Source organism: Nicotiana tabacum, chromosome 23, assembly GCF_000715075.1.
Source record: "Nicotiana tabacum cultivar K326 chromosome 23, ASM71507v2, whole genome shotgun sequence".
Classification (NCBI taxonomy): Eukaryota; Viridiplantae; Streptophyta; class Magnoliopsida; order Solanales; family Solanaceae; genus Nicotiana; species Nicotiana tabacum.
Window position 1 is genome coordinate 92,475,669 of NC_134102.1, and position 15,399 is coordinate 92,491,067.

Genomic DNA, 15,399 nt, shown 5'->3' on the forward strand with positions numbered 1-15,399 from the left:
TACCTCTTTCTCTACTTTAGTAAACTTGTCTTTGTTTAACTTTAGCAGAACCTTTTTAAGTCTGTTCAATTTTTTCATAATTTTGAATATATTTGTTCCCTTTATTGGTTATCTCCAGTTGCTCTCCACTCTTGCCATGTAGGATTTATCCATACTCTACAAGTTGTAGTATCTGAAAATCCTTATCTTAGGTGTGCCAGTTCTATCCCATTTTATTATTACAGGACTGAGATTATATACTCCTGCAGGCATGTAATTAATCTCAGATGTTGACAACTTATTTATCCAATCAGCATTGGTGATCACCCTGTCAACCATGCTTAGTACTCTATCCTATCCATCTTGTTTATTGCTGCAGTTTATTGCTGCATGTATAAAAAAACACCCCGATAATTTCAGTTCTTTTAGTTCACATTGCTCAACACATTCCTTAAATTCTTTTATTTTTGCATAACTTACCTTACTTCCCACTCTATCCTCTTGATTGAGTATAGAGTTAAAAGTCTCCCATAATTGCCCATGCCCCTACCATTTGATTAGCTATCATCCTTATGTCTCTTCGCAAGTCAGACGTTAGTGCATGGTCATTGAATCCATACACCATTGTCACATTAATCACCTTTCATGTGCTACTGTGAGTAATTATATTATGTATTAGTTGTTTTGTAACCCTTTCCACCATTATAGTAAAGGTTTGTGGCTTCCACAATAACCAGATTCTACCTGCATTATGCTTAGAGTAATTTGTAGTATAAGACCACATTGTACAAAGATTAAGAGAAGCTTGATTTGCCTTAGCCCTTTTAGTCTTTGTTTCCAAGAGCCCAAACAATCCAACCTGTTGTCTTTGCAGAAAAAGGTTCACTTCCTTTTGTTTGGTTGTCCTGTTTAGGCCTCTGGTGTTCCAAAATCCAATGATATCCATTAGGGAGGTGGGGGTTAGGTCCCCCATCCTTCCCTGATTTATTATCATTCTCTTGTGATTCCATCTCTTTTCCATTAGTATTCTCCTCTCCTTCATTCCTCCCATTATTCCTCTTGTACAGCTTTGTTACTGCAGCATAAGTATTTTGATTGTTTCCTCGACCCTTCCATGCAATTTTTTCCCTGTACCACTTGCCATGTTTCCTGCTCTCTTCTGTTATTTACTGCCTGGTTTTGATTTCGTTGTGTCCCCTGGTGCTTATCTTTGTTACTCCCATTTTCAATTGTAGTGATGCTACCTGCTTCAGTGCTCTATTGTTGCTCGACATATTTCTCCACTTCTTTGGAGTTATTTATATTCCTCCTGTTGTCTGGTTCCCTATTAGTTCCCTCTACCACTTGGTTCTGCCTTAATTACTTCCTATAATCTTTGATACCATGTCCAAAGTTTTGACATAATTTACAAAAGACTGGTTTCCATTCATAGCTAACCTCTTGCTCAATGATCACTCCACATTCATTCTCGAATATTACCATATCTTGATTTATCTGATTTAGTGTTACTTCAACTAAAATTCTTGCATATTGCAATCTCTCTTTTTGTGTTGTTGCTCTGTCCGCTTTCAGTGGATTACCAATCATCCCTGCTATTTTTATTAGAGCATTTTATCCCCAGTATTTTATATCCAGGTTCATCAATCTAATCCACACAGAAATTTTATCAACCACCTGCTTGTCAAATCCAATATCAGGTCTTCATGATTTAACAACTATTGGTTTTTTGTCAAACATTCCGATTCCTTCCTCTACCACCTTTTCTTTGTTCTCTATTGAGTGAAATATTACTATGAACACTCCCATGTTCACCTGAGCTATTTTATCTATTCCCAGTGTTCCCCGTACTCTTTTGAAGTATCCTTCCATAACTGTTTGTGGTGGATTTGAGCCTAACACATAACAAATTATAGCAGATCTCCAGTAAATTATCTCATCTTTTATGTCTTCCATTGTAATTTGAACATTACATCTCAATTGCTCCCCTTCTTTCATGGTTAGGTCATACCCTTTGATTTGCTCACCTTTTTCCTACAATTTGACTCCAATTCTCCCTTTCTGTTCGTTCCTTTGCATGGCTTTGTTTTCCTACTGATTCCGACTCGCTTTCCTCTTCCTCCATTAGATCTGCCCATGATTTCATAGCCGGCGTGTTCTCCACCACTATTGATGTCGAAGCCATCATTCTAGCAAAGCTAATGGAGCGATGCCTTGTATATTGCATTGACATTTCAGAATTTCTTTTTTGGTGAAGAGAAAAATATTATTAATCATCCCAACAACGACTGTATGAGGTATACACTTTAAAATCTATACCGACTATGAAAGCTAGATATTGCAACCTATAATCGTTCCATTGTCGTAAAACTGGGCTCTATGTATTCTTTTGTGTTATGACCTTTGCCTATACAGACCCTCTATCCACTCCCCGTCCCTCCAACTTCCTTCCTTGGTACCTATTCTATCATTCCTTGTCTTAAATTCCTGCTGAATTTGATTACAGATTGTCCCAGGATTAGGAACTCTTTGGTTCCATAATGCTTCATTGCGTGCCTTCCATATAGCATATACTAGTGATGCTAATGCCGTCTTTACGAATGTTCTGCTTCTTTCTACTTTGACTCCTCTTTTTAGCCTTCTTCATATGCCTTGTACTGTGGTGTTTTGTATTCCAATATTTAAACATTTTAGCACTGCCAATATACAAGCTGTTGAGAACTGGCATTCAAAGAATAGGTATTCTATCATCCCAGGTTCATTGTCGCATATTGCACATTTTGTGTCTTGGATTATCCATATGCTCTGCATTCTCAATCTTGTTAGTAGTCTCTTGTGTCCAACCAACTAACATATGAAGTTGTGTTTAGGCACATTTTCTTTGTTCCATACCCAGCTACTCCACGGCCAATTATCCAGGTTTCCTATTCTCCATAGGTAACCATTTTTAATGGTATAACTGTCGTTCCTTGCTAACCACCCTTGTTCGACATACCCCTGTGCAAACTTGTCCCTGATCGAGCAAATTTTCCTCCAATACCAGCAACAGTCATTAGGAGGTTTGTATTGCCACCAAGAGCTGCCTTTTAAGTATATGTGATCTATTTATTTTACCCATAGATCATCTGCCTTGCAAGCAATATTCCATACATACTTGGCTATGGCAGTCGCATTCCATACCACCCCATTTATGATTCCCAGGCCTCCCATATTCTTTGGTCTACATACCAAGTCCCATGCTACCAGTGGTGCTTTGTTGCTCACTTCCTTCCCATTCCATAGAAAGTTTCTGCAACTTGTTGTAATTATTTTCATCACTTCTTTAGGTAGGTTGAATATGGAAGCCCAATATGTGTGAACATGCATCAACACTGAGTTGATTAGCTGTACTCGACCTGCATATGATAGGTTCCTTGATCCCCATGCTTTAATTCTTGTTGTCATCTTGTCTACCAATATCTCACACTCTATGCCAGTGAGCATTTTAGTTGAAATTGGAACACCCAAATACTTAAATGGTAAAGACCCATTTTGGTAGCATGTTATGTCACATAAATCCACCAGGCATTGTTGATCCATATTGACACTAAAAATATTAGACTTTCCTGCATTAGTGCATAATCCTGAAGCCCTTGAGAATGACTGGAGTCCTCTTAGCATCAGCAAGACTGACTGGTAGGTCTTTGTCTTATCAAGCTGCTACATACATGCTCCCTATTCCTTTTATTGGTTCCCAATAGACCTTCATAGAAGGTTATAAATGCCTTATCTATCCTCTCTAGATCATTTGTGTGTTTTTCAATTGTATTATCAATAGAGAATATTCTATTAGAATTCCTTTTTGCTTTCATCATACTATGGAAAAATTTTGTGTTCATGTCTCCTTGGGTCAGCCACTGTATTTTGTATTTTTGCCTCAAGAACTGCTCTCTAGCATTATACCATATTTTGCATTTCAGGGACAGGATAGTTTCTTCTTCTATCAATTGGATGTTACATGGATCCAATTGCATTCTTTCCTAGAAATTTTGAAGCTTCTGCATTGTCTCGTCTGCCTTCCTTTCAACCTCACCGAATCTGTCTTTGTTCAGCTCTTGCAATATGTGTTTTGATTTTGTTTAGTTTTCCCACTAATTCATACATTTTAGTGCCTTTCCTATCAATTCTCCACCCTGACTTTATTTTCTCCTTGCAATCTGGGGCCAAGCTCGACATATTGAAGTATCTGAACATTTATTCTTTGGTTGGTTGCCATTGTCCCAACTTATAATGGCTGGACAGTGATCAAACAGTGAATGTACTACTGATGCAGGTAGGTTTAGTCCCCACTCATCATTTACCATTACTCTATCAATTCTACTGAGTACTCTATCCCCTCTACTTTGCTTGTTTGTCCATGTGAAGAATGCTCTAGTAGATTTAAGGTCCAACAATGAGCAATCCTCAACACATTTCTTAAAGTCTCTTATCTCTGCCATTGTGACAGGGCTTCCCATTCTCTCCTCCTTATGTAGAACACAAATTAAGTCCCTCTTTATCGCCCATGGACCTTTTATCTGAGCATGAATATTTTTAATTGCCTGCCAAAGATCTCTTCTAAGTGCAACATCATTGAATGCATAAATCATATCACATGTAGTGTTTTGCCAGTCCTTCTATGGTGTAGCTCACAGTGAATTAGTTGTGCTATTACTTTGGTTATGCTGGCTCCATATAGCATAGGATTCCATAGAATTCATATCCTTCCTCTGGGATATTGGGATAGATTTGTACTAAACGACCAGCCTTGACAGAGGTGAAGAGAGACTTGCTGGACTTTTGCTCTCTTCACCTTTGTTTCCAGAAGACCAAATACCCCTACCCTAGCATTGTGTATGAATATCTTTATTACCTTCTGTTTGGTAGGATTATTTAGTCCTCTAGTGTTCCAGAAACCTATGTTATCCATTAGGACGAGGGAGGCCCCCACCCTTGCCAAGTCATGGCTCCCCTGCACCTTGTACTCCTTCAGGGAAAGAAGAGCTTGATTCTTCTGAGTATTTGTTCCTCTCTTCCAATGGTTATTTCTCCACTAGGCTAGAAAATATGTTCCCTAACTTTATTGTTGTATTTTGTAAGGTCACCCCCCTTTTTATGTAGTTCCTTGCCTTGAATCCTTATTGGTTACCTTGCCTGCCAGTTATCTGTTTGGTCTGATTTCCTCCTTTTTTTGCAGGGATTTTGGTCGTTGTCTCTGTTGTTTTCTCCATTTCATTACTGATCTCCTTGCTGGTCTCATTTCCCTGTCCCTGGTGATCTTTAGTTCCTTCTATTTTCTCCTGTTTACCCTTTTCCTCCTTAAGGAATTTCTTGCATTCTTTCATTTCATGGCCATAGTTACCACACTTGTCACATAACACAGGTTTCCACTCATATGTTACAGTTTGCTCCACTATTTTACCATATTCATTCTCAAATATTATTGATATTGGATATGTTTGATTCAATGCAGTCTCCACCAATACTCAAGCATATGTTAATATTTCCCTTTGCGTAGTTGCACTATCTGCTTTGAGAGGTTACCCAATTAGCCCTGCTATTTTAGTCAGCGCTACCTTGCCCCAGTATTTGATGTCCAGTTCCGATAATCTTACCCACTCAAGTATTTTCTCCATTTGTGTTTTAGTGAAGTCCATATCTGGTTTCTATGGCTTTACTATGACTGGCTTTCTGTCAAACATTTGGACTCCCTCTTCTACCACTCTGCTTCTATACTCTAGGTCATGAAAGCGTACAATGAACACACCTCGACTAATTTGTGCCACCTTATCAATTACCAATTTCCCCCATATCCTCCGAAAGTATCCATCCATTACAGGTTGTGGAGGATTGGATCCTAGGACGTAGCAGACCACTGCTGATGACCAATACTCCACCTTGCCTTTGATGTCATACAAAGTAATTTTTACATTTATGTGATTCTCTACTGGTTTGCTCAGATCTAGCCCCTCTGTACTCGGAATTGCCCCTACTACACGACTCCATGATTTAGGGCTTGAATTTGAATTCGACCGCGTACCTTTGTTCTCGCTATCTATGGCTTCCTCATTCACCATGTCAGCCCAGTATATTTTCCCCCAGCTTAGATCCATAGTTCCCCTTTCTCTGTTCACTGAATTGCTCCTTTGCTGTGTTTTCAATGTGGGCGCTATGGTTAAGTCCAATGGTATTATTCCTTGGATTGCATTAATGCTACGTTGTTTCTTTGCATCTGCAGAGTCCGGTATTCTTGTTTTTGCCATGGTTATTCCTTGATTGCTACCTTTCGATTGTTGTCCCCTCCCTCTAGTCTTCGATTTTCTCGTCATTAGCGGAGCTGAGAAAAGCTCTTATTCTAGAGAGAGAAACTTTCAGAATTTCTTTCCCTCCAATGATTGTGGAACTTTTTTTGGGTCTCTTCCTGTTGTGGTATGCTGTACGATGCTCCCTCCTTCTCCAGATTTTGCCTTCCTTGCCATAATCAGCTACTGCTGAGAGGAGAGTTCATGTCTAGAGAGAGAAAGTTTTTTTTCCTAATTATTTCTTATTCTTATATTTAGTGAAAAGAATATTGTGCATTGTCATACCAAGTCTATGTTTTACTTTTTCCTTAATATTTTGGTTTGCTTGAAAACGGGATGTGAGGCGAAGTAAATTTCCTATTAGTCACTTCCACCAATTGATCATTTCATTGGGTCACAATTATATCTGAAATGCAAATGCAATACTTCAAATATGCAGGGAACTATAAATAAGAAAAGATTTCATTGCACCCAAAAAGTGAATATACATTGTTTGAGTGGATATTAAAAAAAACTGACGTAGCTAGGGGAAAGTAATATAGGACTCTTGTTTGTTTGCTTACTTAGACTACTCAACTAACTTATTACATATTTTTTTTGTTTTTCATCCGGTTTTCGGTACCCATATTTGGGCCCAACTAAAAAAGTCCCACATCGAGGGTAAAACACTCCCTAACAAAGGCGACTCCATACTCAGAGACTCGAACCTGAGATCTCTAGTTAAGGATGAAGGAATACTTACCACTCCACCACAACCCTTGTTGGTAATTTATTACATATGTTCCTAGAGAAAGAAGATAAATCTAAGTCACGGGAGTAGATAAGAAAGAGATCCGAGGTGTCTGTGTGCAGTAGAGCATTGTGACTCCAACAATTAGAAGGGCTCTTTTAATATTTGACAAAATGATGAGTGCAACTAAGAGCCCATTTGGATTAGCTGATTGTAAATAGCTGATAAGTTTGTAGTGCTGAAAAGTTTTTTTAAATGCTGAAACTGATTTTTAAAATAATCATTTACGTGTTTGGATAGAAGTGCTGAAACTGATAATAAACAGTTGATGTGTTTGATTAAAAAATGCTGATAAGCTATTCTTTTGTTAAAATGACTAAAATACCCTTGAATCTTTTTCAGAAGATTATAAATTAAAAATTTCTTTGTAAAGAAACGAATTAATAACGAATATGGAATGAAGAGAAAGTTAAGAAATTTATTTTGGGAAAAGTATTTTGTGAATTAGAAAATATTATTAAGGATAAACTAGTAAAAGTGTTGGTCAAACTAAAAGTGCTTATAAGTTGAAAAGCCATAAGTTGGGGGTGACCGGCTTATGACTTATGACTGATTTTAGCTTATAAGCACTTGGCTTATAAGCACTTTGAGTGTTTACCAAACGCGTAGATAAGCCAAAAGGTGCTTATAAGCCAGTTTGATCCGCTTATAAGCTTAGCCAAACACCCTCTAAGTATTATTTGGCAAATGTAATGCAATGTAGATGTAATTATTTGCCGTGAGTGGAAGCTAGTAAAATGATCTCAAATAGTAAAAAAATGAGAAGCTGTAAATGAACAATTGATATTCTACGGTAGTTGTTTTAAATTCTGGCTGTATATCATTATTTTAACAGGACAATTGTTGTTGACAATGTAACAAACTACTTTGAAATTAAATACTCCTATAATTATTTCTGGTGGATATTAATTACAGAACTTTACAGTGTACATCTCAAATTAAATTAGCGCAGACAGGATTTGTCTCCTAGCTAGCAAATGCCATTGAATACACCACCAAAATCATGCAAAAAGTGGAAAAAATTAAATTAATTGGGAACTTTGCTGCTGGTAGCTATTTTTATATTATAGATATCGGATATTTATTAGTTTATCTACTCCATCTGATATCTTCAATGTTCTATTCTACGAATAACTTATACAATGACCAGTACAGTGCTGATGTATCAGTTTTCGGCAGTTCGATCGGGGTAGCTCAAAGTGTTATGCCGTGACAGTGTAGCCATAGTAACATTAAATCATATTTGCCTAATGAATGAAACAAGGGCGTGCATGAATTTTTCCTTATATTCTCTCTTCCGGTACCAATTGTGTACAGAAAGTTGCTTGGGCCATTAACATGGCTTTAATAGTCAATTTTCTTTTGGAATAACTGTAAAAACCAAAAATCACCCAGAAAAGACTGTCAGCTAGGTATTATTATTATTATTTTTTTTTTGTAAAAAAAGAATTATATATATATATATATATATATATATATATATTTTATTTTATTTTTTTTTTCATAGAAGTTGTAGTGTTTTGACTTATACTATTTCTTAGTATCTAAGTTTTGTTTTCAAAAGAAAGATGGATTAATATATACTAAAGGATTTTACTCTAGCAACCAATTAAATTGATATTTAGAACCGAAATAGGAGAATCAAATGGAGTAAGTAGAAGTTCCTTCCTTGGCCATCCAAATAATAATTATGTCACGTAAAGTGAAACCGAGTAAAAGTGCATGTTTAGCTTATATGTCAATAATCTAGTCATAGTGGTATAAGATCAAACGGGACAGTATGTGAGTTGTCTCACCATATAAGATGTCATCAGCAAAACAGATTTATGGGGCATTATTACATAGATCCTGAATTTTGAATACAAAATAATATACACGTCGATTTCAAGTATACTAAACAGTATAACGAAATCATTTCTTTTTTTTTTTCCTAGTGAAAATGATGGCTCCCTTGTAGTTTCTTCTCTACCCAAGAAGGAGATAAAACAGGATTTAACTCATAGTCCATCGTCTTCATTTTATTTTCACCATTCTGCTGATGATTTTCCTCTGAAGAAATATTAACTTTATTCTCATCAGGCATAACCTTAATTCTCCAAACTTTAAAAGTTTGATCCAAACTAGCACTATAAACCAAAAATCCCATTACAACTTTGTCAATTTCCAAATTAGCAGCCAAACACTTAACTGGACCTCTATGTGCATCTAACACAGCAAGACACTCATGAAAACAACTCCCTTCTTCTCTTCTCCAAACCCTAATTGTTGTATCCTCTGAGCCACTAAATATCAATTTCTCAATTGCAACCAAACAAAGGACAGAAAATCTATGCCCTTGCAAGAATCCTCCATGGTTAAATCTACCGGAAGTTTTCTCCTTTTCCCAAAAATTTATGAATCCATCTGAGGATCCAGAGTAGAGAAAACAAGAAGTTGCTGAAGTGCTTAGGGCTAATGCATTAACCGGTGATGGCTGGAATTTTAGTGTCATTGTTAGAGTATGAGAGTTTTGTCCATATACTCTCCTCCAAATTTTTATTGAACCATCGGATGAACATGTGAAAACACAACCATCTTCTTGATTTACAATAATTGAGTTGACATTATCTTCATGAGCCAAGAATGAGTCAACGCATCGATTATCGGAGATTCTCCATGTCTTGACTGTTTTATCCCATGATCCTGTGTATAAAAGCCCTTCTGCATGGTAATAAGCCATGCAAGAAATGCAATCTTTATGTTGATTGCTACTGTTTGACCTAGGAAATTTGAGAAATGAATAAGTGTTCTTCTTAGGTAGGGTTGTGATTTTCTTGCCTCGAAAATGATCGGATGCATTCACATTCCATATCCGGATTTTGTGGTCTTTATGTGAAGTAAAGAGCATGTTACCGTAGACCAAAATTGCCCTAACATCACCACAACTTGCCTTGAGGTACCCTCTCTCGATACAATCCGGTTGTCGCCATGCACGTATCCGGCTACTCTCTGAGCCAGTGAAAACAATACCTTTTGCAACAGCGATGGAGTAAATTGTGCCCTCGTGGCGATGGAGGGACGCGATGCAGTGGTAGAGGAGAGATGGAGATGGTGTTTGTAAAGGGGAAAGTGTCCAAGGAGAATCCGTGCTAGGAGGGGGCATTAAGGAATACATAGTGGTTGCACTAGCATTAGAAGATCTTGATGGACTATAGAGAAGTTCATGTTCAGATAATTTTAGATGAGAGTTGAAGGAGAGACGAGGAGGGGATTGTATTGATAATCTTTTTTCTTTATCAAAGTAACTATGGAGGCTTCTCTTGCCATAGTATTCCATATTGGTCTAGAGAAATATTGGGTAAGAAAAGGGTGCAACAAAAGGATTGAATTTGTCAGTGTTTATATGAAGGGGGAGTACTGTAGTACTTCAATTTTGAGTACGATAGGGTATTGAATATAGACATTATGATATATGCCTACAACTGTGGTTAGTTGGGCATGTAGATATGGGTGCGCCAGGAACAATTAGGGAAATACTAAATATTCACCTAAAAATATATGAGAGAGTTATAGTAAATTAAATATTATCTGAGGGAGATGCATAGAGCTTGATAAATACTTCAAGCTGTAATTAGGAGTACTTTTTCTCCTTTTTTTTTGACGGGTGCCTTTACCAGAGGTGGTTGTAGTCAAATCGGCTAATTTAATATCAAACTCAAATGCATGCCAAACTCAATGTTATGACAATGCCAACAAACTTCCTCTTCGTGATTTTCACTTACTTCTTTATTTATCTAAATAATGATTGGCAATGCGGATTCAAAATTATAAGTTTATGAGTTTTTACAGAAATCTCAAGTTAATATATAATAATAATTGGATTAGTGGATTGGTTCCAAGATAAATATTTTTATATATTTAAGATGGATTTTTCAATACAAATACAGTATCTAGACAAAAACTACTGGGTTCACGGGAACTCATAATTATTGTGCTGGATCCGCCCCTGGTGACTTATTTAATTTGTGTCTACCTCGACTATTTCATCAGTTATGCCAATTCTGGGTGTTTGGCCACCAAGACTCAAGCATGAGGATGCAAAGAGATTACCAAACAATTTTTTTTATCGGCTAAAATTTGAACCATAATCTTTCATGATTTTCGTTTGCTAATATAGTTTAATGTCAATTCCCCGATGTGATCTTATTTGTGGCTGCTCGACCATGTGTACTATAAGGAGATTGGTTGTTATACTGATCCAATGCTAATAAATTAGATGTTGTACCCGGTGTTTTAAAAGGCGTTTTCGGGGCGAGGCGCACCAAAAACGCCCCGGGGCGATGGTGTGGGGCGAAAGTCTCAAGAAGCATATACCCAACAATTCATGGCATACGCCCGGGCGTTCGGGGCGTTTGAGGCGAGTTTTTTTAGTGAGGCGTAAGCCCGAGAGATTTTTTTAAATTAAAACAAAATTTGTTGAATAAGTCCTTCAAATAATACGCAAATTTTCAAAATTCAGCTTGGTAATTACTCAAAAGTTTTTTTAAAAAAAACTGAAATGTATTAAATTTAAAAATTAAGACCTTTTTTATTGATTGAAGCCCCAATTCATGGTCTTTTTCAATTCTTTATCTTATCCGCTAGTCTGCTAATATCTCCCAAAAGTAATGAATATTTATTTTTTTTGCAAATACAAAGAGAACCCCGTTATCCTTCATAGCAGCAAGTTCAAAGTTCAAATTGAAGGTTAGTCATCCATTTTGTTCCTCCATGTAGAAAATATTATTTTTTTTCAACTCAAGTTACTTAAGCTTCTAAGTAGCGTATAATAGATTGCTTTGACTAGTCACACACACACACACACACACACACACACACACACACACACACACACACACACACACACACACACACACACACACATATATATATATATATATATATATATATATATATATATATATATATATATATATATATATATATATATATATATATATATATATATATATATATATCTTCATTTTTATGCAATTTTACCTGTTTATAAATATTTACTGTAATTATATTAATTTATAAAATATTAAAAATTAAATACCTATGGGGCTTACGCCCCGCGCTTCGGGGGTTACGCCTCGCTGAACCATATGTAAAACGCCTCGCCTTACGCTCACGCCTTTTAAAACACTGGTTGTGCCCACTAGAAAACTACTCCACTAGGTCGACTTCCTTTTCAATATATTAATATACCATGTGCATACATAATGAAGTTAATTGTAGCGCAAATTTAGAGCCCGTTTGGACATACAAATTTTTTTCAAATTTTTTTTTGAAAAAAATGTTTGGTTATCCCATTCTTACCAAATTTTCCAATTTCAGTTGAAAATCCATTTTCAAATTTGAAAAATTGGTTCTGACCAGTTTTTCAATTGAAAATGGGAATTTGCTAGTTTTTAGTGTTACAATTTTACGCTGTATTTTTAAAATTTATAAAATAACCCCAGCAATTGTTCATATTTATGTTATTTTTGGCTTAAATTCCTTTTTTGTGTATTAATAGAATTAGAAAATGTGATATTGATTTTGCATCTTTTGTGTATTGCAGTAAAGCAGAATATGATAAAGTTAAACAATAGCATTTTGATTATTTATTTTAAGTAGGATAATCAAATTGGGGTGGTTTTGATATTTTTTGTAAGTCGTGGGTATAAATCATGTTTTATGATTTTGAAAAAAAAGACATCCAAATATGTTAGCAAAAATTATAACCAAACACAACTTCATCTTCACTTGAAATTTTAGTGAAATTCCAAATTCCAATTTTTTTTTTGGAATGCATGTCCAAACGCCTACTTAAGCTAGTACCTTTAAGGAAGGTCCTAGAATTAATTCTCCTTAATTCGCTCACCATATACAATAATATAAGTGGGTCTCTACTCCACTGACTTTGGAAAAACTAGTTTTCTTTATCCCACCCACCAGTATTAAAGGGAAAAATTACTGGGGAGACGAAAAAAGAAGTATTGCTAGAGTGTGCTTCTTATTAATTAATTCTGAAGCATCAAGATCCTTATAAATTAAGTAATAAACCGTAGTGGGAAAAAGATTTAATTTGAAGAGAAGTGCTAGGTCTTGTATCTTGCTTAGCTATGGACCAATATATACATTGCCGGGTCAATGTAGAGGAAAAATAATTAAGTCAACCTTCTTTTTCTACTCTTTATCAGTGGTGGTAATTGGTAAATGGATAAAATTGAACATAAATTTATCACCCTGACACCCTATCCGTGCACATGTTATTATACTAGTTAATGGTCCAAGACCATGACCACGTCTGAAATTTCATTAATTATCATAAGTTAAATGGGAGTTCCCATTTCATCATAATTTACTGCTAAATCTGCACTGTCCATGGTTTGAAACTCTGAGAAATTTCAAGATCCTTCTTTTTAGATTCATTACAGGATTGAGCCACCATTGGTAGATCAGTTGTCCTACATTGCTTGTTTATATGGTGAAATTGAAAATACTTGAAAAGGTTAGTTGAATCTTATTATGAAATAAATGAGCTAATAAAGATGTTACTATATTTCTATCATGTATGTAATAACCTATAGGATTCGATATATGTCTATCCTCTCTTAAGGATATGTTGTTTACCCTCTCTAGATGTACTTGCTTGGCAAATATGCAATTCAGTGAAACACCATTTTCTGGGATGTGATATTACGTTGCTCCCTTTTTTTTGTGTGTGTGTTGATATGTCCCGTGTTTCTAATAGTACATGTTTTCTTCCTTAATTTCTGAATAGATACAGATAAACATAACGTAAATTCAGTCCCTAATACTAAGGACCACTCAATTCATAACTAAATGAGCCGGACAAGTTGTTGGCCTAATTTTAGGTTTTAAACTACAAAAGATAAACTTTCCACAATTTATACAACAAATTGCTAGGGGAAGCTGATGGAAACTCCTAACGGTATTATCTTCCGGCCACATCTCCTAAAGTTAGTTCTTCCAACCATTTGCAGGGGAAAAAACAAAGCAAATGCAGAAACAACTTACCAAGGGTTTTACATCAGTCCAATGAATGCATAACACGTGTCCTTAGGTACACTATTATCAGTAAACTATACTTCCTCCATTTCAATTTAGATGAGATAGTTTGACTCGACACGAAGTTTAAAAAAAAATGAAGACTTTTGAAGCTTGTGGTCTTAAAAGCTTAAGAGGTAAAAGTTTTGTGGGGCCATGATATTTGTGTGGTTATAAAAACTTCTCATTAAGGGTACAATGAGTAAAATGAAGAATTTAAAATTAAAATATTTTCAATTGTAGAAATGTGTTATTCTTTTTTGAACAGACTAATAAGAAAACTACAGCAACAACAACAATAATAATGACCCAATAAAATTTTACTAGTGGGGTATGGGGAGAGTAGTGTGTACGCAGACCTTACCCCTACCCCGAGGGGATAAAGAGACTGTTTCGGAAAGATCCTCGGCTCAAGAAGACGAAAATAGGACGAAAAGAGGCAATATATCAGTACCATCAATAGAAACCATGGAACAAATAACAGCATCACCAGAACCAGAAAATAGATAAAAAGCAAAACAATAACTAGTAGATAAAGCCCATCATTAAGAGGAACGAAAGAGTAGTGTGACTCAACATTAACCACTAACAATCCAAGACTAAGTCCTAACAGACTAGCCTCACTCTGGTGCGCCGTAGAAATATGCACAACTATCTCCTACCCTACAACCTTAATGCTCGACCTCTACAACTTCCATTCTAGTGCCATGTCCTCGGTATTCTGAAGCCGCACCATGCCCTGCCTGATCACCTCTCTCCAATACTTCTTAGGACACACCCTACCTCTCTCCGTACCCATCAAAGCCAGCTGTTCACACCTCCTCACCGGCGCATCTGGGCTTCTCCTTTGAACGTCCCCGAACCATATGAGCCTTGCTTCACGCAGCTTATCATCCATGGGGGCCACACCCACCTTCTCCCAATATCTGCATTCCTAATCTTATCCATCTTAGTGTGTCCGCTCATCCACCTCAACATTCTCATTTCAGTTATTTTTATTTTTTGGATATGTGAGCTCTTAATTGGCCAACACTCAGCTATATACAACATGGCCGGTCTAACCACCGCTTTATAAAATTTACCTTTGAGAATCAGTGGCACTCACTTTCTTGTAACACAGGACTCCAAATGCTAACCTCCACTTCATCCACCCCACCCTTATACGGTGTGTGACATCCTCATCGATCTCTCAATCCCCCTATATAACCGACCCAAGGTACTTGAAACTTCCCCTCT

General features: G+C 36.4%; 1 protein-coding gene across 1 annotated transcript; it reads right to left on the reverse strand.

Moving 5' to 3' along the window:
• Nucleotides 1–8,859: 8,859 nt before the first annotated feature.
• On the reverse strand, nt 8,860–10,458 carry LOC107769370 (protein JINGUBANG-like). The gene has a single exon (XM_016588582.2). It carries the CDS (start codon nt 10,400–10,402, stop codon nt 9,017–9,019), a length of 1,386 nt encoding a protein of 461 aa, XP_016444068.1. The 5' UTR covers nt 10,403–10,458; the 3' UTR covers nt 8,860–9,016.
• Between the last annotated feature and the right edge of the window lie 4,941 nt (nt 10,459–15,399).